Consider the following 23,945-nt stretch of genomic DNA (forward strand, 5'->3'; position numbering starts at 1 on the left):
CAGCTGCCAAATAAAGCTGCTCAGATTTCCTCCCAAAGACAGCCATTATTGCATCTCATGGTTTCTAGAGAGCCCTGTATCAGATACATTTTTACCGTATTTTACCAGTATTCAGGCGTGGTGGGTTTGGCTGGGATGGAGTGAATTTTCTTTATAGTAGCTGGCACGGTGCTGTGTTTTGGATTTGTGACCAAAGTGGTGTTGGTAACACAGGGATGCTTTGGCTGTTGCTGAACAGGGCTTTCACAGGATCAAGGACATACCAGTTTTTCACACCGTCCCGCCAGCAAGTAGGCTGGGGGTGTGCAAGCAGGTGGGAAGGGACCCAGCTGGGACAGCTGACCCCAGTGATATTGTTACCAAAGACAGGCCTCTGCTTTGTTTATAACCATATGCTAACTAAAATGTTGTTTGCTTCCTACCAACCTTCTTACTGTGTGAGAAAATAGTCACTGAGCTGATAGTGATAAGGATGGGATAACAAGAAATACTTAATCACTTCAAGGTTCTCTCATATGTTGAGGCATGTACTCCTATACCAATTAGGACAGAGCTGTGGCTACATCATACATCCTTATCATCCTCAAGAAGCTGACAAACTTACATAAACTTTTACTGTCCTGAGATGACTCCATACCTTAAAAGGATAATGTGAGGAAGGGTATCCTTACCCAAACGACCACCGAGGAACTCACGCCTGAGCAGAAGTATTTTGCTGATGGTGCAAAATTTAATATGCATGTGCAAAAGGACTATTCGGTCATCCCAATGAACATGTAAGCCTAGGCAGAGTTATATATTAGGTAGGCAAAGTAATGGGAATCTTTTGTGTGTAAATAATAGGTGAATATTCCCGGTAAGGTGTGCTAGATTTGTGGATTTCCACCTAGCACCCGACATCAAATAAAGCAGTATCTCCTTGCTAAACTGCTTCTGGTTTCGAGAGCTTTTATTTCAGGTAACAATATCCCTGTCCATGTGATGTTGTGCTCAGCAACAAAACCTGGGAGAAGAAGGAGGGAGGGTGGACTGTTAGGAGTTACAGCACTCATCACCCTAAGTAACCTTTACACGTGATGAAGCTCTGGCTTCCTGGAAATGGCTAAACATCTATCTGCCGATGCGAAGTACTGGATTAGTTCCTTATTTTGCTTTGCTTGTGCACACAGCTTTTGTTTTACCTATTAAACCATCTTTACCTTGACCTATGTTTTCTCACTTTTGCCCTTTCTCTCCCCTATCCTACTGCAAGGGGGTGACCCAGTGGCTGTGTGGGGCTCGGCTGCCAGCCAGGGTCAGCCCACAACAGCATGGCAAATCCAGATTTTTCTGATGTCAGCTTGCAGGATTATGCAATTTAGAGAAACACAGAAAGTCAAACCCACATCAGGTTTGATTTGTAAATGAGGCTTTTTCTTGCCTTGCGCCATGTTTTTGTCTATCTAATGGTACCAGGCACAGCCAGACGTAATCTGTATTTTTCAGGTAGAGCTAAATCTGGCTGGGTCGAGATTTTACATCTTTGGAAACTCTGGGGCCCAGGTTTCACCAGCAGACACTACTCTCCTCGCGGCCTACGGATACTCTGCCATTCTACAACGCCTGCCACCCTCCGGGCCGGTCCAGGCCAGGCTAGGCCGCGGGCCCCAGAGGCCATGGAAGCCCGCCCCGAGAGGTAGCCGAAGAGACCGTCCCGCTGGGCCGCTACGGGGACGTTAACGGTCGCTCTTCCAACGCGCGCCAATCCTCCTCCTCCCCACCCCCGCCCCGCAAAGCCTCGCGCCAGCCGCCGGCCTGGGAGGGCGCAGGGGGCGGGGCCGGCGGGGGCGGGGCCGTGCCCCCCAGCGCCCCCGCCCCGGTGTTGTTGTCTCTGTACGGCCGTGGAAGGGGAGGGGGGAAAGCTCTCGCGAGATCAGCGTTGGCGCCGTGACCTCCATGTGAGAGCGGCGGCGCCTGGTAAACACTCCCCGGGGCTGGGAGATGGCTCCCGCGGGTGCCCGTTAGACCCGGTCCGCCGCGGCTCCCCGCCTGGCTCCGCCTCGCCGTGCGGTGCTGCTCCCCGCGGGGGACGGGGAGGGGGGGGGGCTCGTGGGGCGGGCCATCGGGAAGCGGCGGGGGATCGTCTCGGTTCGGGGGTCTCCTTCCCTCTCCGCGCCCCTCTGAGGGAGGACGGCGGCCCGGCGGGCGGGGAGGCTGGCGCCCGTTCCGCGGGATTTGAAAATCCTGCCCCACCGAGCCGAACAAAGAGCGGGGGAAGCGCCCGGCCCCCTCCCCTTCTCCCTCGCACGCCGCAGACGCGCACCCGGGAGCGGACCCCTTCTCCATCCCCCGCCCCGGGACCTCGCTCCCTCCCTCCCTTCCCCGCGGCTGGCCGAGTGAGTGGGAGGGCGCCCACCATGTGGATCCAAGTCCGCACCATCGACGGCACCGAGACCCAGACCATCGACGACCTGAGCCGCCTTACCAAGATAGAGTGCCTGCGGGAGAAGATCCAGGAGACCTTCCGCGTCAGCCCGGACCGCCAGCGCCTCTTCTACCGGGGCAAGCAGGTGAGGCGGGAGACGCCCCTACCTGGATGGCCGGGGTGGGGAGGGATGGGGGCTTTTCCCTCCCCTCTCTGGCTCGGCTCTTTGTGCGGCCCGGCGCTGGGGTCCCTATCCCTGCCCGCCTGTCGTCCTCTGGCTCCGGCTTTTGTTTACTCCCGTCCCGTCGGGCCTAGAGGGAGGCGAGAAGGGGGGGCGGGAGGCAGCCGCGGCCTCAGGCCTGACAAGAGGCTCCGGCACAGCCGGCGGTGCCGTTCCCCGCGCCCTGCTGCCCGCCTTTTCCCCGGGGGGCGATCGGGGGCCGGGGAGGCCCCTTTGTGTGTTTGTTTTCCCACCTGAACGGCGGGAGGCTCCTCCCCCAGCCCCTGCCGTTACGGTGCCGAAGTGACAGGGCGGCCGGAGGGGGAGGAAGGAGCCTCTCCGCTCTCCGACGCGACACCGGCATCGTGCTTCGCCCCTGCCTGGGCCGGGCCGGGCCGGGTGTGTGTGTGTGTGTGTGTGTGTGTACTGCGGGCCGTTTCCACGGCAGAACGTCGCCCCCGGGGTCCGCACGTGGCGGGGGACGCACACGGGGGACACGGGCGGGAAGGCGGTGCGAAGTCCCCGTGTCCCGTCAGTAGCCGCTCGGATCAGTACGGCGTGCCCCTCCCCCGGCGCCCGAGTAACGGTTTTCGGGGCCCGCCGGGTATGAACCCATCCCGCCTCCACTCGTTGCAGGGGGGTACGGGGGGGCCTCGGCCTCCTGGTACTTCCCCGTGGGCGGGGTCCCTTCGGGCGGGCACAGGCTGTGTGTCCCGCTCCTCTGCGCGGGGAACAGCGTGTCACGAGTGGGCTCCGGGTGGCTGCTGGCAGTCCGGAGGGGCCGGCGGGATTCCATCCAGGCCGGGGTGCGGTATCACCGCGGTGACTGGCAGGAAGCTGTGTGGGCTGATACTTTCCCCAGCCCTCCGGTGCCAGATATGTTTTGATCCGAATGCGTTGCCTCAGGCTGCATCTTTGTTGCTGATGGGTGTTAACGTTTCCAGCTGCATTGCATAAACTATGAGGTGTACTCAGCACTGGTGTTCGGTGAGGCGCAGCTGTGACCTGGCAAGGAAGGTATCGGATGTGTGATGTATTTCTGTGAGAGTGGCTCTTAAGATGCACCTTCTCACAACAGATAAGTGTTGCAGTGTTCAGCTACACTGAGTAATGCAAGGCAGTGCAATTTCTGCCTCAAAACAGGTGAAATGTGTATCTTTACAAACAAGGCAGGGGGAAAGTAAGAAACATATCTAATTATGAATAGGCAGTAGGCATTATGGCTAGATGCTAAACCTCGATTGTGAACCCAGTAGCAAGTCAGTAGATTTTTGTGTTTTGTGCATTGGTGAGAGTGAGCATTTGTGAGGACGTGTCTATCAAGACAATTACGGACGATCTCATGTTTCTCTGAAGGGAATAAATCCAGGAGCATCAGCCTTGAAGTTGTGTAACTTGCTTAGCTCTGTGCTGTGCCAGCACACCTCTTCTTTCAGTGCGGAGCCTGATGTGCGACACAAGGTTTACCCGAGAAACAGGGAAGATGAGCTTGTAGTGACTTGTGCTTTTCTATGTAGTCTGTCAGTGGCCAGACCAATTAGCTTGAACATTTTAGTTAACAGATGTCGTGCTTATGAAAGCAGAATAGTGAAATACTATGGCTGAAGTTGCCTACACAAGCAGCATTTGTGAGTTTAGTACTCAGTTTGTCTGGTTTAGGACACAGTTGGGATCATGTTCGGTGAAGAGTTAAAGAGTTCTATTTCATTGCTTCACGCACCATTTACGTCCATTTTCTTAAAATTACCATAATTAATCGTGAAGTTTCCTTGATGGTTATGGATTGCTTTTCTGATCCCATGGTGCTAGTAAGTAGAAAAAAGGTCAAGAGGATTGCTCTTGCACAAGTAAAACTGGACGTTGAGAGACATGAGAAAAGGAAACTGTAAGCAACTTAATCTCTCTCACAGTTGTGATAAAACAAAAATAGAATAAAAAAGGCAATTTCAATTAAGTGTGAGGTGAATGGAAAGCAGTATATTGAGGTGAACACCATGGAAAAACTGAAGATTCCTGTATGTGTTGGAAAAACCATTATCTAGACCAAACTCTCTTCCTTTTTTATCTCTTCAGTACTCAGTATGATTAAATCTGTGCAGTCTGCTAGTAGAACTCTGATCTCGCAACAGAACTGCTTACTGTACTCTCTCTGGGAACTTTTTCTAGAAATACTTGGACTCTGCAAGTGGTGGGTGCCGAAAACTGGCTAAACAACCTCCTTTCTTATTAAAAAATGGGTGGTGTGTGAGATTATAAGGATACAGAAACCTGAGTGAGTCACCGTTTATGGGCTGAAATTCAACAACTTCATGTTCTTAGCTTGAAGTAAAGAACAGCTTCAACTGACACTTTCAGCTAGATCTGTTATTTTGCAGTTCTTTAGGAGTGTCCGTGTCCAGTAAACATAGTTGATGTGGTATACTGTAATTTGCTGTTGTCTGATACTCAAACACAAATGCAGGACCTTAAACGGGCAGTACTTCATGCTTCTCTTCTTAAGGGTTGAAATGCCATAGAACTACTGATGAAAATCTAGTGTTTTGATCAATGTTGTACTTTATATTACTGGTTTGTCTTTTTTTTTTCCTTGTAAAACTAGGAAGAGCAATATGTGGTTGAACAGACTAGTTTCTGGTTTTTAACTCCTACTGCCAGGAGGACCTACGTGTGGCACTGAAGAGGGAGCAAGATAGTATTACTCTATGACTCGGTCTGGTCTGTGGGGACATCCTGGACTCTCTGGGGATCCGTGTTTCTGCAGAGCTGAGTAACTGTCTATTGGCTAGAGAAGTCAAGTCATTCTGTAGATTGAGGTCGGTATTTCTGAGAAAAGGGAGTAGTAATATATGCATAGTTCTTTACTGTGGTGCAATAACCTAGTCTGCAGCTAGCCAGAGAACACCACTGAACATAGAAACCTGCAGTGATGTCTCTTGCGTTCATTGTTGAAGAGGTTGGATCGTTGGCTGGAAGGAGTTTCTTGGAGAGGCCTAAATATTTCCCTGTGGTGTACTAAATCATATGTTAACCTTGCTCCACCATAGACTATTCTCATCTAACGCTTTATCTGTGTTGTTATATTTTAACTCTGAGTAAACTTGTAAATTACAGTGCATTGTGTGGAGTTGGTCTAAAATTCAGAAACGCAGAACAAGACAGTCTGTCTTCTGGCAGCATACTGTCCTAATGGGAAAATTATTTATAGCACTATATAGTGCTATATAGCACTTCTTGACGCGAATAAAAATTCTCAGTTTTATTAATGAAATTGAAGGAGATATTATAGTTGACAAATTCTACTATATTGAGTGTATACTCTATTGGTGTCTTTTCTATAGATTTTCTATATAGATTTTCTATAGAAAAGATGCTAATATAGAGCAAAATTAAAAAATACAGAGCAGATTTTCTATAGGACGAAGCTATCATTGTTGTGGGATTTCTAGCTTTCAGTTACAGCGCTGGAAAAATTGAGCAGTAAAAATATGTTGAAGTTTATTTAAATGTGAAAACTTGCCAGAGAACTTAAGGTTGTCTGGAAGACTGTAGGGGTATTAATACCAGTTTGTTTCACATAGAACTAAATGTGCACACTGTTGTATTTCAGCAATATGTGTTGTTTATAGAATATAAAATATAATGTAATCTTGCGTGAAATCCACTTGTCTAATGGATTTCTTCCATCAACCTCTCCCACCCTGTTGGAATTTGAATTCAGTCAAAACTTGTAAGTGGCTAGTGTTGTTAAAGAAGCCATCATCTCACTTTGCTTTTCTATAGTGCTTGCCAGAGTCAGGGAAGAAGGACATGAGATCCTAAACACTTCTTCCCAGTATATGTAAGAGGCAATGACTGAAATAGCTTTTGAAGGTGTTAATTTTGTTGGTGAGGAAGACACCCTAAACCTTTTTTCATGGAGACCAAAGTCAGCAGGTGGAAATGAGAGTGTTGAAGACATTTATTTACTTGATGTGAAAGCTGTTGCAAATCAGGCTTACTTCATTAGAAGAAATTCAGCTCTGCTTTTACGCACAGAAAAAAGTGTGGTAGTATGTATCGTGTCTCTTAGCCGTGTAAGTTCACTCTTATGTATAGTTTGTCTGGCCCATGCTGTGATGCCCAAGTACTTAGGGTTTTGTTTCTGTAAATTTAACTGAAATGGTAAAGGGGCAGGAGGACTGGAGGAACTTTAGTTTTTCATGAGAGCATCCTTGTGATAAAGCAGCCTCAGTGAAACATATAGTTATAAATCTGGCAATAGGACATACTTCGGTTTACCTACAGACTTTCTTATACAAGACCTCTGTAACTTCTGCTGACCTGGACTGGCACTTCAGCAGTCGATAAAATCTTGCGTGACTTCAAGCTGCTAAGCTTCAGGTTTGTGAACTGTGTGTTTTAAGGGCTTCTTAATTACTTACAGCTTGGCTGAATTTCCAGAAAGATAGAAAAGCATTATTTCTGGAGTCTTTCCCCGAAGAATGGGAGTGCTAAACCTATTCATAAAACAATCGAGTTTCTTAACACAATCTCTTCCCAGCTTTATTTTGTTTGGAAAACTGTAAACTTTTTCAGCTGCAGCTGTCCAAACCTCATCTGCTTCAGGCAGAATCTGGGTGTGAGAAATCTTCCAACTGGAGCAGTTCATTTTACTCTTTGGACAAATAATTTGAAGAAGCCTTAGAAAGGAAGTGATTGCCATTCTTTGATGAAGCTGGTAGCAAGTAGCTCTGTCACTTGATGAGAGGGAGTCAATCTGGGGTCTCCAGGACAGATATGATTAGACAGCATTCCAAAATTCCTGAAACATGTGTGGACTATAATTTGAATTTAGCTGGAAGTAGATTCGGTAGCCCTATTAACAAGGTTTTTTTTTATATGATTGTGGAAGTTGTTTACTGAAATCAGCCTCTTATTAATTTTTTACTGTAAAGCTATTAATGCAGCTTACCATTCCTTGGTACCATTATCTTTGTTATTCAAAGCATCTAAGCAAACTGAAGGAAAAGCCAAGGCATATGTGAAAACAGAATACTTTATACAATTTTGTATGTACGACTTCAGTATTAGCTGGAAAAACATAATATAATCTGTCAGAAATTGCAGCCAGCTTTAAGGCTGTATTTTGTGGCATATATATTTACTCGTGTAACCTAGTTAGGATAGTTTAGTACTTGTACTTTTCTAATTTGAAAGATCTTGGAAATGGAATATTTCTCTTTATATTAAAAGAAAAAAACCCCACACCACAAGCTCTTAGGTGCAGAACACATTTGATGTATGGCCTAGACTGACAACTAGGTGACGAGGACTTCCTGTGATGAAATGTGATCAAATGTTAATACAATTTATATTGATGGAAGTTTTGAGATGATTCTCTTCTTTAAAAGCTGTTAAATGGATCTCTGTTCCTAATCATTTAACGGTTAAATTGCGTTAAAATAATGATACACTTTTGCATTTATTTTTCTAGACTTTGTTTGTTGATTACAGAAGGTTCAGATAATAACCAGTTCTTCATTACAGGTATCCTTACAAGCTGCAGATAGTCATTGGCTTTCCCTGGCACCAGTGTTGCCGAACTAGAGTTGCCTGTGCTATCGAAGTCCGTACAACCATACAGGAGGCACCACTCTCATCTAATCAGCATAGAGATGGATGAGTCTTTCCGTGCTTCTGAGGATGTCAATGCAGCTTTATATTTTGACATGCTTTTGTTTTGTGGCATTTTTTTTTTTTTTAAACAAAAGTGTCAGGTAACCCTAAATATCTGCCAGAAGATGCCATGAACTTTTATTTATCTGATTAGAAGGCTCCTGAGAACTGCAAGAGAGGAGAAACCTTGCTGCTCTAACTCCATCTTCCAGCTAGAAGTTAATGAGCAGATGTTCCTTTAATGGGATTGAGAGTTGCATCCAAGAAGAAAATGACATATCTGAATTAACAGTTGGGGTTTTTTCCTGTATCTCACCCAGTGATAAATGAAGAAATAATCTTCAAAACCTGAGTTTATTATTAAAAAATTTAACTTTAAGTAGGTACAGACTTGAACCCTGTACAAGTCATTGGTTGAGAGTGAGAATGTCTGCCTTCACCTTGAACTTCTAAGTCAAGAAGTCTTTTCTTACAGCTCTTGACTTTGAGCTGTTCTTGTGTTACCACTAATCTTGTACACTGGAATCTTTTTTGGATTAGTTAGTCCAGATCAAAAGGTAAAATGTGTTGGTACTACCTGTACACTCTGCAAATAATTTTGTAGTAATGTTGTAAAAAACACTTGTTTTGTTGGAGAACATGGCCTTAAAATGTAGGCTTCTGTGTTTAATTTTAGTTAGAGAACATAAAAAGTCTGAATTTTTTCTTAGAGAAGGCTAGTAGTCTTGATTGAGTATGAAGATGACTAATGTACGTTTATCATAGTGTTTGTACTGAGATTGATGTGTCAGCAGCAAGATTCTGTAACTTCTTCCTAGGTTGTGTGGCTTTGTGCAGCATGCCAAACTTCCTCTTTGTGTGGAGAGTTGAAGAAGCATGACATCTTCACACTGTGCTATGAATGAACTTACCGGTTGTCACTATAATTTTAGAAAAGCCTTTCTTGGATACGAGAAGCTTCCATGTTCTTCCTTCTTTAAGATTTCCTCTTGCTGTATGCTTTCTGCTGAGTACTGTAGGTGTCTCTATAAGACTGTGATACCTATGTAGATGATGATTTATTGACACTAAGACATCTGATAGCATTCAGTCTTCTTGCAGGCAGGAAAAGTTAGGTTTGTACATCAGCCTTGAGATGGAGAATATTAGAAACTCTGGAAGCGCACTTCGCTTGCTTTCAGTGAGTACCCAGCTGGAAGTTACAGGTTCTTGATTTCTTCAGACTAACTTACCCTTTGGGTAACTCCTGTAAACAACTCTTAACCAAATTTTTCTACTAAACGTAAGCTTAAAGCTCTTTAGCCTTATGCACTGGCTGTTAAAGAAGTTTGTAGGGTGTATGTAAATACCTGTGTAGGTTAAAAGATTGATGTCACTTAACTTTTCATCATACTGCTTTAATTAAAGAGCTCTTCTGCATTCATTGTAGTTTCTTTCATCTTCAATGCTAAATGTAGGCACTGCTCTAGTTCTTGGAAAAGAAAACATCAGAAGATGCTCAAAGGCATACTTCCATAAGTGATTAAAGATCTTGACTGTCAAGTGTAATGATTGGATTAGGGTGACCTAGGAACTTATCCTCTTGGGTCACACTTAAAGATAAAAGCAGTAGCCAATGTGTTTCTACAAGAATGACTGATTTCTTGGGAGGTCTCTGTACAGGCTATATAACCCATAACAAGCTGTGCTTCTGCTAGGACTTGTAGACAAGTTAATATGATAGTAATTGCTGAATAATTTCTCACGTTTGGGTTTGGTTTGTTTTTTTTTTTTCCCAAGTAATGCAGTATCATGCTACATTCTGCATGATCACTCATGTTCATGTAAGTGCAGCTTCTACAAGTTTTTAGTGTCATTTGTGGCTTGATGTTACTAGACAGTTCTAACGGTGATAGTAGGTAGGTATCAATTCCAGCATTGCATTGCTACAGCTACTCTTGTGTAGTAGTGTAAGCACAGTGTTGTCTTACCTTTAAGTATTTATAATGACGTTCTCTAGAAGTATTTTGAAATCGACAGCGTCTTTAACATGTGATCTGTGAAAATACACTTGAAGGTTGTAATCTGTTTCTCTACTTATGGGTATATATAGTGGAAAAAGTGCTAGATGCAGTAAATATAGCTGCTCTTTAGTGTTACTTCATTCAGAATATGTTAATGAAGCCTCAAAGGCTTTTGAAACATGCCAGTCATTAAGAGGAAGGAAAACTGAAAGTGAAATCTACTGCTAAGGAGACAAATACATCTCTTTTTTTTTTTAATGACTCTAGGATCAGGAGAGCTAGCAAGATTTCATAAACGAAATTGCCTATTCAGTTATCTTTGCTTTAGTACATATTCTAATTGCCCATTAACTGACTTGAATGAGATACAACTTGATTGTCTGGTACTTGCGTGATTAATTTTGTTTCTGGTTTGCATGTATAAACTTGTGAATGACAAGTGTCTTAAATGCTTAGTGAATGATTAAGTAAACATGTAATGTTTCTATCTCTTCTTTTAATGCACTGTCCAAGCAAACATATTCTTGGGGAATCTTCTTAGTATTTTTATGCAGCAGAATGGGATGAAATTGTTTATATATCTATATAAATGACTATTGTTGGAAGTGAGCATACCATGAAGCTGACCGGCGGACACCTATTCCCACAAATTGCCAGACTGGTTTTTGATGAAATTTTCTACTCTTCTTGGTTGAATCTTTAACTTGTTTGTGAGGTAATTTTGGACTCAATTCAGTAATGCTTTCATGAATTTTGATGACATAGTAAGGCAGTGTTGGTTGGGAAATAAGAAGGGTGGGCAAGTATGTGGGGGCGTTGTTTGTGTGCTTTCTGCTGTTGTTGGTTTTTTTTTTTTTTTTTTTTGTGGGGTTGGTTTGTTGTTTTTTGTGGAGTTCTTGGTAAGAAATACTGTATTCCAGGATGCATTTAAAATGATAGTTGTCTGCAGAAAGGAAGGTATCACGCTTTTTATCCTACTGTTTGTTAATATCCACACATAGTGATAGGTCCTTAATTTTTTGCATCTGATACTGCTTTAATAATATAATTTGAAAAGTGATCTTACAGTCCCTGGCCAACTTGGAACAGAGTAGGAGATACTACTCTATCTGCAGGGACAAGTGATGTGCTTCATTGCTTTTTTTTCACTCTAGTAGTCTGGTTTAGCCTTACTGGCTAAGATCCCGTTGTTAGATTAACACCAGTATAATATCAGTAATTCAAGAAACAACATCTTGTAGTTCTTCTCTCTATTTATGGAGGAATGGAATTCTTTAAACACTGATTGTTTTCCAGCTTTGTTACTCCAGGGATTTAAATTGTCAGTGATGCAATAATGCTGGGTATAGGTATACTTGCAGATATGCACATCAGTTCTTGTAAGCCAAATAGCACATGAACTTGATTTTACCAGTTGAGTTTCTGTATTTCTCTACTTTGTTCCCAGAAGCAGGCAGTGTGGCAGAGTCGTTGACTTGGTCTAAATTTATACGGTTGCTAATATTCTGGGAATGTATTTTTTTGGTCATGTAATAAAACAGATGCTCTTTCCCTATCACATTGCCCAACACTACATCCTGCCTCATTTGAAATGTGCTTATAGTAATCTTATCTCTGTTACTGTGCTTTCAGACTGAAGCGTGACGTTGGTAGTCATAGAATAGTCGGCAGTCATAAAATATTTCTGCAAAGAATACCGATTATAAAAACAAAATGAAAAACCCTGGCCCACTTGGGCACAGAATAGAATGCTAATTCATTATAAATTAATACTGTAAAGTAGACAGGTTTGCAGTCACCAGTTTATTCTTGTGGCGTTTTAGTTCATGTTCATCAAAGCAGACTTTGATTCCTACACAGGAATAGGTAGTGCATGCATGCGTCATTAGAGAAGGCTGCTTCTTCCTCAAGGCCTAGCCTAGGTATGTCTTACTTTTTGAACATGTTAATATAACTATTCCTGTACAGATTACTTTTTTTAAGTCTCTTTTTTTTGGTGTGTTGTTTTTTTTTTTTTTCTTCTTCCTCTTTCTCATGCTAATAGGGAGGATTCAGTTGTGGATTTAAGATATGACTTATTCTGCTATCATAACCGATGAATAGATCGCAAAGACTAGACACAGGACATTTTTCAGTTGAGTGTTAACACTGGTTACCTAGTTATGGTAGGTAATTCAGACTGTTCAGATTCAGATTGTCACTGAATTGACTTTAAACTGCAGAACCTCAAAACATTTTTCTGTCAGTCTGCATGTGGTGTGTCCTGAGAGAAAGGAAACAATGAAAGAATTTCTTTACTTTCACCTGTGTTGCCTATATACCCTCAGTCTACCAGGAGCAAGGTTATCCTTTTCTTCCCAATGCATTAGCTTTCAGAAGATTTCCTCATACCGTAGGATTCTAGAAATTGTGCACTAGAACCTCTGGCACAGCTTGTCCAGTCTAATTGGAACAGAGAAATGGAGCAGAAGTTATGTTGTCTCCGATAATGTCCAATGTCTTTGTTATTTCAGAAGCGATATATTTTGCAGATGTACTGCTGATTTTTTTTTTAAACATTTTGGAACAAAAAAAATGAGTTGGTGGGGGAGTGGATCTTCACAGTAGACCTCAAGTAGTGCTGAGCAGTGGCAGCTTGAAAAATGCGGAACTTCTTTCCCCCTCCCCTGCGCCCCTTTTCAAATATGTTATTGCAAGTTGATTATTTGTCTTTTGTTTTGGGTTTATTTGTACTTTGAATCTAAGAATAGCTGTTTTTAAACTTCTTTAATAATCTTAACAGTGAAAATACGAACTACTTGTGGTGTGAAAAGCCCCCAAATCTGGATTGTCATCGGGCTGCAAGAACATTTCTGTCCCCTTTGTTAAAGAGTTGTCAAAAGCATAGGAATGTACAACTTCGTGGAATGGGAAGGGTTACTTAAACTTGCTTAAGTAACTTGCTACTCAGTATGAAGCTCTAGCCTGAAGCTCCAGACATAGGAGGCAGTGTTGGTAGTCAGCTGTAGAATAACAGTTGCTGCAGATTTCCATTTTACGACTTGTGTTCATTTAATAGTTACAGAATCAAAATCTTCAGTGCAGCTTCATCTGCTGTGTCTTGGACTGGTTTGGAAAGAGTCAGCTGAACAGGGATCGTTCCTATAGATGTTCACCAGACAGCTGGGTCAGCTTTAATTACATTGAAACAAACTGTGATCACTCCTGTTTACACACCCTAGCAGTGGATACAGTAGTTACCAGCAGTAAGGAGAGTAACATTTATTTTTTTTAACACAGATCTTAAATTCATTGAATAATAACTGATTAACTTCTTGGGTATCAGCTTATGTCCATAACTGTCCTCTGCCTGTGAGCTTTGTTTTGAAAAAGCAGAAGGGATGAAGGAAGAAATGTGCATTCCACCTTTGTCTATCCTGAGATCATTTTAATTTTACAAAAAACTGTATTAATAAGAAGCTGGAGAATTCCCTCCCACTTATTCATTTTTTCTGTTCCTTCCTTCTCATACTTGTTGTATTGATACCGCCTATAAGTTAATGAAAACAGATCTGTTTAAAAATTTTCCTTAAACAGTGATGTTGAAAATAGCACCTATTCTGGGTAAAGGTCAGGTAATTTTTTTCGGCAAAAATAGTTTGGAAACATGTGGGAGTTTTTTAGTCATGCATATTTTTCTCCCAGTGCAATGTGAAGTAAAATGTAACTAACCAAATTCTAGTTGTCCCAAAGCAATGTGTTACACTTTTAGGTAAATTAAATCTCTACTTCAAAGATGCTGTTGATCATTAAGATTTTTTATCTGAGGAAAGCAGCAGTGGTCGCTATTCCCTGTTTTTCTTTTCTCCTAGTGTACAGCTTGGTGGTTTTTTGTGTGAGTTTCCTAGCTTAGTTGTAGGTAGGTGAGGTCATCAGGTAAAATAAAGATAGTAAAAGGTATCTTAAAGCTGTGAAGAGTGGGACCCAAAATAATATTTAGTAACTGTGTGCTATATGTGATTAAAGAGTCTACTTCTATTTATAGTCTGGTGTTCTGCAGGATCTGATTGCATCTGGAATATAGTGATGTACGAAGTTATTTGAGGGAATGCTACACATTGCATGTTACTTCAGCTTTATAAAAGCTTTTAAACTGGCTAGTTGAAAGACTTACTTTCAGTGAATAATCTTGTTTTGATCTTGGGTAGGGGGGCTGGGAGACAGGGAACCTTGCTTAATCCAGACTAAAAATGTTCTTGAATGTTCTCAATTTAGGAGATTTCCTTTCCTAAACCTGAAGGTCCAGTATGTATTTTTGGTGTTGCTTCTCTGTAAGCGTAGTTACTCTTGGAGAATACTTGCAGATCCTACAGTTTTGAAAAGTAAACGGAGTTGCATATGTATGAGGCTTTTTGTATCTAGATGTTTTATTTAGGAAGCATTTCGCAAAATATTAGGGAAATATTAGGTCTTGACTTGCTTTCTAGAAGAGATTGAGAGTGAATTGTGAAATTATGTAGCTGAAATGTACACAAACCTATGATTGTTTGAAAATTCTTACACGTATTTATAGTTGTTATGTATGTCATGTATATGGCAACATAGATCCTACCTTTTTTGATTGGTAAATCACTGCACTATCTTGAATGTTAATGCATAATTAGAAGGTCTAAAGTCTGTGAAGATGACTGTTTCTGATTTTAAACCTTTGAGTAATTGGATGAAATCATAGCTGCAGGTAACTTGATGAGAGTTTGTTTTTGCGTCTGCTGGAGACATAGGTTTTTATTTACCTGAAATAGATGGCTTGCCTCTTCTGGTCTGTACAGATGTTGTCTGTAAAAGGGATATTTGGAAACTACTTACGTACCTCAAGGTAGAATTTTATAAGTATATCTTTCTTTTGACAGCTAGAAGATGGACACACCTTATTTGACTACAATGTCGGACTAAATGACATAGTTCAGCTTTTGATACGTTCTGAATCTGAAGCTCCTACCACTGCTTCTGTGACAGATCAGGATGGAGAAGTCAATTCCTGTGCTGTTTCCAACTGCAAGAACAAAGTCAAAAAAACAAATAGTGGATCACCCAGTCAGCCATCTACATCATCTCGCTCATTTCTCATTGATCCTGGCATTGGATTGTACAAGGTATGTACAAACTTTAAAAGCTGGAAACTTGTCTCACACTTTTGGGTTTAATTTTATTGTTAAAAAAGTTTATTCCTTTATTGTATAAAAGTATGTATCCTCATTGCTTTCTTTCATGATTTGACATAACTCCCTATTTTGACATATATAAATTGACTTCATTTAAGCGGACTCTTGCAGAGTCATGAAAGTGTCTCTGTACCAGACTCACTAGTTTTGCAGGTTTCAGGAGAGATCATAAACTGACACATTGTATTCTCCAAAAATTGTTGCCTGAAAAGTTTAGAGTACCTGTGAAACAGAAATATTTAATGTGAACAGCAGAAACAAATTAAAAAATCTATGGAAAAGTGTAGCTTTTTCCCGACTTATTTTTTTTCAAGCTTGCCAAATATTTGTTTTAATACTAATGTTTCAGTGTTGCATTAGAACTAGATAAGCTGTGGAAACACACAATTTATTAAAATTGTATGTGATGTAATTATTGCTGGTTTATTATAGGTTTTTTAGGAATCACATATATCGTACTCATTGTTAGTTTTGTACCTCATTGAATTTTTCTATATTTTCATGTAGGATTACATCAGAGTGCCAGAAGTTTAATTTAAACAGAAAGTGTGCAGTTTCCAGATTGCTACCTCATTGGATATTTAGTAGGATGTGTGTATATATAGGGAATGGTAGCATTTTACCTCCTGTTTGGGTGTTTCTCTTAGATAAGAAATATTCATAACAGTAACTCTTTTGCTGGAAAATCTCCAAAATTACGGAGAAGGAAAAGGAGGTAGAAACTGCCATACACGTACAAATTTATTTCAGTTAGAGGAACACTGATATTTAGACTTCTCATCCATGGGAAGCAATCTTAGTTTCATGTAGGCTGTTACTTAATGTTTCTGGTTTTAAAGGACAAGTGCCAGTTTACTTACTCTATGCTTCTGTAGCATTCTGTGCAGTGAATTTTATTCTCTGAGGAGTCAGGGAGCCAAAAAATCAGTAGCTTGAATATGGAGACACAAGATTGCATGCTGCTTTTTTTTTCCCCTTTTATCTCCCTTTGTTACAGTGGGAAAACTCCCAGTTCTTCAGTTCTGATATTTTACAACTAATCAATGAATGTAAAAGTTAATAAAGAAAGTATGGGGAGAATGCAGGGGAGATGGGAGGCTGCAGAAGATCAGTTGGTTAAAGGAAAGGAGTGTTAAAAGTTATAATTTCAAGAATGATAAAAATTATATCAGGTAGTCTCTTAGCTGTTTCGTTAAGGATTAAAACAGAAAATAGAGCAGGGAATGGTGATATTGGCAGACATACTCAAGGAAAACTATTCAGCTGGAATTTTTGTGATCTTTAATACTAGGGACCTAACACTTTCTCCTTCATTACCTATGAATTGAGTACTTTTTCGGCCAACCATATGTTTTTAATATATATAGAGGAAAATAAGGGTACAGTCATAAAGTTTTTTGCTATTTGTAGATACCAGTAGGAACGCGTAGAGGATTTCTACTTACAGAATCAGGAAGTTTTTAAGACTGTATTTTTAGACAATAATGTAATTCAAAGGTAGTAAACTTGTTCAGTAAAAGCCAATAAAAAAGGCCATAAACTAAGCTACGATAGATGGCTAAAGAGGTGGATATAGTTAATTATTTTGCATTTACTTGTTTGTCAAACAAGGAATTATCTGGTTATAGGAAAGAAGAGTTTGTTATGTTTTTTTTTCTGTCTGAAGGAAGTCCTGTGCCTGACTGGATCTGTATCCAAAGCTAGACTCAACAAGATACCTGTTACTTACTCTACGTTATGAGTAGTCTTAGCCTCTGTGCCCTCCTTTCTCTTTCAGATTTCAACTAGCAAAAGGAAAGGTAGCGGGTATGAAGTCTGTAATTAATAAAAACCCCAAAAAACCTGTAGAGTTGATATTGGAAATAATAGTTAATAATAATGAAATTATGCTCAGATGGTTAAAATATGATTTCAACAGAGTTCCTCTGTGTGGTCATTGTATACTATGTAAATCAGAATGCTTTAGCTTGTTTTATATTCTAGTTGTACCTGACGTGGTATTTCACATGGGCTCTGAAGGACTAGTAGTGGGTGAAGTTGTGTGCAACTCCTGTTCCTTGTTATTATGACTGAGAATTGTTACTGGTGTAGCAATTGTAAGTGGTGCGACAATGTTCAAGCATTGGGGGTCCATCCCAAGGTGGACTGAGCACCTGTGAAGGACACCACCTTGGCTAAGCTGAGTACCTGTGGCTGATCTCCAGTGCCAAAAGGAGGAATACAAGGCAGGTTACAAGAAAGGATTTACAGTAACACTGGTTGGGCATACAGGAATGATATTAAAAAAAACAGAGCTCATTCAGAAGCATGTGCACGTTTCCCCTGCTGATTCTCACAGTGTCTTCATAAATTTTCCCCCAAAAATCTCTGGCTGTAGTAAAAACATCTTAGCTGAGAACTGTAACTAGTTTGGAATAAAAACCAGGCAAACCGAGTCTGTATTTAAAATCAGTATTTGTTTAATACTGTTCAGAAAGAGCTATTAATAGCCCAGTAATTAAACCAGACACCACTAACGTAAAATAGTTGTCTGATGTTCCTTAGTGGTCTGTGGTAATTATTATTTGCCCTTACTCTGTGCAAGGGTGGCAAGTCTGTTGTCTTAAGTACGCAGATCAAATTATGGAAGGATGCATTGGAGAAGAATGATTAAGGGAGTTTGCACTGATTATTACTTTTTTTTACTTTTACTTTTTGTAACTTTTTTTTGTTCTGGATCTGATGATTTTTGACTTGGCTAACATGGCTTCTCTGGCACTTTTATAAGTGGTTGCAAGAAGTCGCAGGAGATGGGGGGAATCCTTAGTTAGTGTGTGGCTCCCTCAACTGTGGTTTTGAAAGGAGAAAGTAAAGTGGCACTTTGAGCTACAAATAGTTCAAACACATAAGGTTGTGTAGGGATGCCTTTGTGAGCGTTCCTTGAAGTGCCAGAATCCACTGTTTATATTTAAGATACATTGATAGATTTAAAACAGGGCTTTCCTTCTCTGATTTGCTTATTTGGCTGCAATTTTCATCCTGCTGAAAGCTGTACTCTGAATACTGTAGGTTGCAAGAACAAAAGTCAAAAGAATACATGTTTTTTACATGGGAGGAGAAATACAACTTCGAGTTGTCCTAGAATGTCGACCTGGACGAGGGGACAGAGTGTATCCTCAGCAAGTTTGCTGATGATACCAAACTGGGAGGGGTGGCTGACACCCTGGAGGGCTGTGCTGCCATCCAGAGAGACCTGGACAGGCTGGAGAGCTGGGCAAGGAAGAACCTCATGAGGTTCAACAGGGAAAAGTATAGGGTCCTGCACCTGGGGAAGAAGAATGTTAGGCACCAATACAGGTTAGGCGTGGACCTGCTGGAGTCAAGTTCTGAAGAGAAGGATCTGGGGGTCCTGGTAGACAACAAAATGACAATGAGCAAGCAGTGTGCTCTTGTGGCCAGGAAGGCCAACGGAATCCTGGGCTGCATAGGGAAGAGTGTGGCAAGTAGGTCGAGGGAAGTCATTCTCCCCCTCTACTCTGCACTGGTGAGGCCACAACTGGAATACTGCATACAGTTCTGGGCTCCCCAATTCAAGAGGGATAGGGAACTACTGGAAAGAGTCCAGCGAAGGGCAACAAGAATGATTCAAGGATTGGAGCATCTCCCTTATGAAGAAAGGCTGAGAGAGCTGGGACTCTTTAGCCTGGAGAAGAGAAGGCTGAGGGGAGACCTTATCAATGCTTATAAGTATCTGAAGGGTGGGTTGAAGGAGGAGGGAGCCAGACTCTTTTCAGTGGTTGCCAGTGAGAGGACGAGGGGCAACGGGCACAAGTTGGAACATAGGAGGTTCCACTCAAATATGAGAAAAAACTTCTTCACAGTGAGGGTGACAGAGCCCTGGAACAGGCTGCCCAGGGAGGTTGTGGAGTCCCCTTCTCTGGAGATTTTCAAGACCCGCCTGGATGCAGTCCTGAGTAACATGCTCTGACATGCTCTGGACAATCCTGCTTCGGCAGGGGAGTTGGACTAGATGATCTTTATGGTCCCTTCCAACTCTAAAAAATTCAGTGAAATTCAGTGAGTTTTGGAAGCAATTTTAAGAAGGTGAATGAAAAGAGTAAAATGTGAGGTATTGCTTTCTTGGGGTAAACATGTTAGCTCCAAATGCTGTCAGTTGCACTTTCAGATACCTAAGGACTGCTTCACTCTAAATATGAAAAGTTATTGAGCGTGATTTTTTGCCTTCTCCTGTGAAAAGACAGTAAGATTGTCCAGTTTATATAAACTAGCCTTTGGGCTTAGTATGAGTAATTATCTGTCTGCCGCTATGTTGGTACTTAGCAATGCCTTGTAGCTTAAAGCAGATAGATATATGTGTGTGTATATATATATAAATGTATGTATGTATCTCATAGTTTATTACAGATGTTTTCTATGGTAAGGCTGTGTGGTAGTTCTGTTCTAATAAATTTTTTAAACTTAATGTGCTGTTGATGAAGTGTTCTTAAAATCTTTTTGTGTTCTTAATATTATTAAAGGAACATCTGCTTAGTTAGCTGAATACCTGAGAAAATGAAATATGATTTAGAATATTTAAGTGGTTTGGTTGCTTAATACCAGTATTATTCTCAATACAGAAGGGAGAAATTCTGTGAGATAGTGCCATTTCTTACATAAGGAGATCTTTCATAAGATTTTTGGCTGACGTTGGTGGCAACCTTGTTTCCTCCCTCTCTCTCCTTGAGTCCTGAAGGGTTAAAAAAATCTTGCAGGCCAGAAAGATAGAATATTAAATAATAGTTCCAAATTGGATGCTCAGGAAAATCTTTAAAACCCTTGGTTGTGAGCTAGTATTTTAATGCTGTGTATGCTTATTTTAGCCATAAAGAACAATTGATGAAGCAAGAGGAAAGTATAATGAGAGAGATAAGCTAACTTCCAGGTTTGGAGGGCAGGGGGGAAGTAATCTAGCCTTGCTTTTAAAAAGTACATACAGTTTATATTCATACTAGATTTTAAGGAAGAGCAATAAAACACTTAAAGTGCAACATATTCATGACTGCATGTTACTAGAACTTGCTCAAGCTCAACTAGTTACTGGAGTTGATTGTTTTACTGATAACAAAGTTAAGCAGAAGTATAGTAAGTTGTCTTAATTATTTTCTTAGTTGGAATCATATAAAATAAGCAAGAAGTAATTATTGAATTTTCCTTTTAGATAAATGAATTGGTGGATGCCCGTGACGTCAGCATTGGAGCCTGGTTTGAAGCTCATATAGAAAATGTTACCCGAGCAACAAAGGGACATAAGAATGGTAAAGCTCAAGGAAAGAGTGGTAACACTTACAAAAGGACTAATGGAAACTTAAGTCAAGATCATTCTAGGGAAAATGCAAATAATTTGGACAGTACGCCATCCACGTCTTATTCGGACTGTATGGACACTGATGAAGAAGCTATTTATCATATCAAGTACGATGAGTAAGTGCTCCTGATACTATTTTGAGGACATCACATATTGTTACTTGGTTTGTATAAACCAAGAATTTCTTGAAGAAGCTTGGAATCAAAGAAAGCAAGTTCAATATTGCAACCAAGAAAAAAATTATTAAAAAATTTATAACACTTTTCAGTTGGATATAATGAATCAATTGGGAGTAATGATACTTTTCATGCCTAAATACTTGTCAAGTTTTGATTTCTTTGTCTTTATGAAACTTAAAATCCGTCCTTCTTACATAAGAAAAAGAAACTATATAACTGATTTTTTACTGTGGATTTTTCCAAGTATTGTTTTAATTTTTTTTAACTATTCCGTGTGTATATTCAGTTCTTCTTATTGGAGCTGAAGGAGAACTGTCATGAGAACAAATTTTCTTACTTGATTTGGATCAATTTTATTTCAAATAGAACAATTGTGCACTAAATTGCAGGTCTGCACTTAAAGGTTTGTTAAAGAGAACTTTGTGACTGGGGGCATGAAATGGATTCTGAAGTGGAGAGAGGCCATTAAGGGCATGTTGTGGTTTTTTTTTTTTTCCTGTTTGTTTATTTCTGTAGTGAAAACAAATTCCGGAGCCTGAAACCTGTGGGTGAGAAAATCTGTTGGAGGGATTTCTAATTTATGAACAGGTTTTGCACCACTTCATTCACTTGAGAAATTGGTCTGGATGTTTTTTTATTTATTTTAAATAACATCTGTTAAAGCATTAAGCTTAGCTTCTAAACAAGCAAGGATTGAGGATTTTTAATTTTTGGTGTGGAGATTAGTAAAAGTACTGTAGTTTGTGCACTGTATGATTAAGGTAGAAGGATGCAAAGTATGTTCAGTATTAGCTAAATGTAGATATCCAAAATACATTTTTAAAGCAGCTATTTTAACTTTAATTATTTTGATATATAACTGTGAATCTGACTTACGTAGAGCACTTTTTTATTTCTCTTACTAGTAGCAGATACAACTTAATGCACTTTTTAAACTCTGTGTTGTGTTCGGACTTTGTATCTGTGACTGTGTAAATTTTCTACTTAAAATGTTAGAGAATTACGAAGGTGGAAGTGGAAATGTCTTTCATTGACTGTTGCAAGAAATACATGAGTATAACTTAGTCAACCAGTATGATCAAAGTGAAAATAGCCTCTCTTGAAACTACGTGTCTATTGTGGTGTGATTTCAAAGACCTGGCTTTCAGAATACCTACAGTAATGCTGTGGGTGTATGTAAGTTAGCCATGGGCAAACGTTTCTGAGAAACAGTGTTTTTAACTGTTGCAGTGAAATTATGTTCCTTTTTGTACATATTGCTGTTTTTCATGACTTAAAAGTACATAAGTATAAAATATTTCACTACAGGTCTGTTCTTTCTTTGTCACATCCATACTAACGAAAAAAGAGGATTGACTTGGTTTTATGTGTACTTCAGGATCTAGCTGTTCCCTTTCAGCAGGTGGAGACAGTCTTTTTTTACTGTTACTAGAAGATTATGTACAGCAGTTGTATATTCTTAGCCAACAACATTAGGTAAGGCACAGAAAAACAATGATGCAAGGTAGTCATTGAAGTCATGATTATTTAGCTGATTAGTCTAACATATTGGAAGTTTGAGCTTTTGGAAGAAAAACTGTTGGAAGGCTTTCTGGAAAGTGAGACTTGTACCTTTATCAGTGATTGGGTTTTTGATGAATGTTACTGACCTTTGTTACATATCTTTCAAGGCCTCATTTTTTTCTTTTAGTGTTACCTAACATGAGTGTTCATATGGTAGCTATGTGTGCATTCATACCACTTTGTTTTCCTACATTAGGGTTTACCTTTTTGGTGTCTGTAGACCACGTGTATCCTGCCACCTTGTTATGGTTTGAGAAACCCATAACAATTTATTGTCACTTAGACAAGTATTCTATCACCCAGTGAGCCTTCCCCACCTAGGAAGGGGATTCAAGGAAAAACCAAGAAACACGAGGCTTGAAATATAAATAGATTTAACAGGATAACACTAAATAATTAACAGTAATATTAAAGAACCATATTGATCCTGATATTAATATAAAATGCACAAGGATTATATTTGGCCACTTAAATATGTAGGAAGCTGTGCATTCTCAGCAGTCGACAGCAAATGTCAGACACTGTGAGCGCTGCTCAGGTGTTTGGCACCGGGCAAGAAGTTCTCTGGACAGCTGCCATCAGGGGAGAGAGAGAGCTACACAGCAAACTTCCTTTTTATATTGAATGTGATGTTCATGGTACAAAGTAATCCTGTTGGCCAGCTTGGGTCAAGTGTCCAGGTCTCGCTTCTCCTCATCCCTGCACCTGGCAAGGCTTGAAAACACCAAGACCTTGAATCCTGCATAGCCTAGCTGGCTATTAAGTAAATATTTTCACAAATTCAGACACTAGAGTCTTCTAAAAGTGCAGCTTTCCTTGCATTACAAGAGAAATTAGTCCTGTTTCACTCAAACCAGGACACACACCTATACTGGATGTGGATAAATAAGGAGGTCATGGTGTGCTTTGCCACGCAGTCATTCTCTCCTGCAGAAATTTTCATCTAATTTATCTCTTCACTTCTGTTCTTCAAGGTTCATATTTTACTGCTAGTACTATCTTCTGCACAGTTACCTGTTCCTGGGTGTTTTGCTCTTTATGTTTGGACTGTGCTGCCAGATGTACTTGGCATTCTCTAGTCTGTCCTTCCCGTGTTGTTTTGGAGAAGCCTTTTTCCATTTTCTGTCCTAAAGAAGTTGATGCTCTTGGTGACATAGTTTCAGCTCTGCCTTGCCTACAACAGGTTTAGTCTTAAAAGACATGAAGACACTTGATGTTATTTGAAACAGAATAAAAATGGTTTACAAATGGATGACATAAGCCTGGTGCTTGTGAAGACATCAAAATTAGTTGAGTAGATAGGAAGCACTGTGTGTCAGTGGTGGGACACAGGTCCACAACTTCTCAGATATCACTGATGTTCAGTTTCCAGACTG

The 23,945-nt window shown here is 40.6% G+C and overlaps 1 protein-coding gene across 2 annotated transcripts in view; it reads left to right on the forward strand.

The window, feature by feature from the left end:
- Positions 1-2,396: 2,396 nt before the first annotated feature.
- UHRF2 (ubiquitin like with PHD and ring finger domains 2) overlaps positions 2,397-23,945 on the forward strand; it is an 87,387-nt gene continuing 65,838 nt past the window's right edge. For both annotated transcript variants that reach the window (XM_074166101.1, XM_074166102.1), the window contains exons 1-3: positions 2,397-2,549; positions 15,172-15,414; positions 20,681-20,943. In XM_074166101.1, coding sequence (XP_074022202.1) covers positions 2,397-2,549; positions 15,172-15,414; positions 20,681-20,943 — 659 coding nt within the window. The remainder of the gene's footprint in view (positions 2,550-15,171; positions 15,415-20,680; positions 20,944-23,945) is intronic.

The sequence above is a fragment of the Numenius arquata genome, chromosome Z, assembly GCF_964106895.1.
Source record: "Numenius arquata chromosome Z, bNumArq3.hap1.1, whole genome shotgun sequence".
Classification (NCBI taxonomy): Eukaryota; Metazoa; Chordata; class Aves; order Charadriiformes; family Scolopacidae; genus Numenius; species Numenius arquata.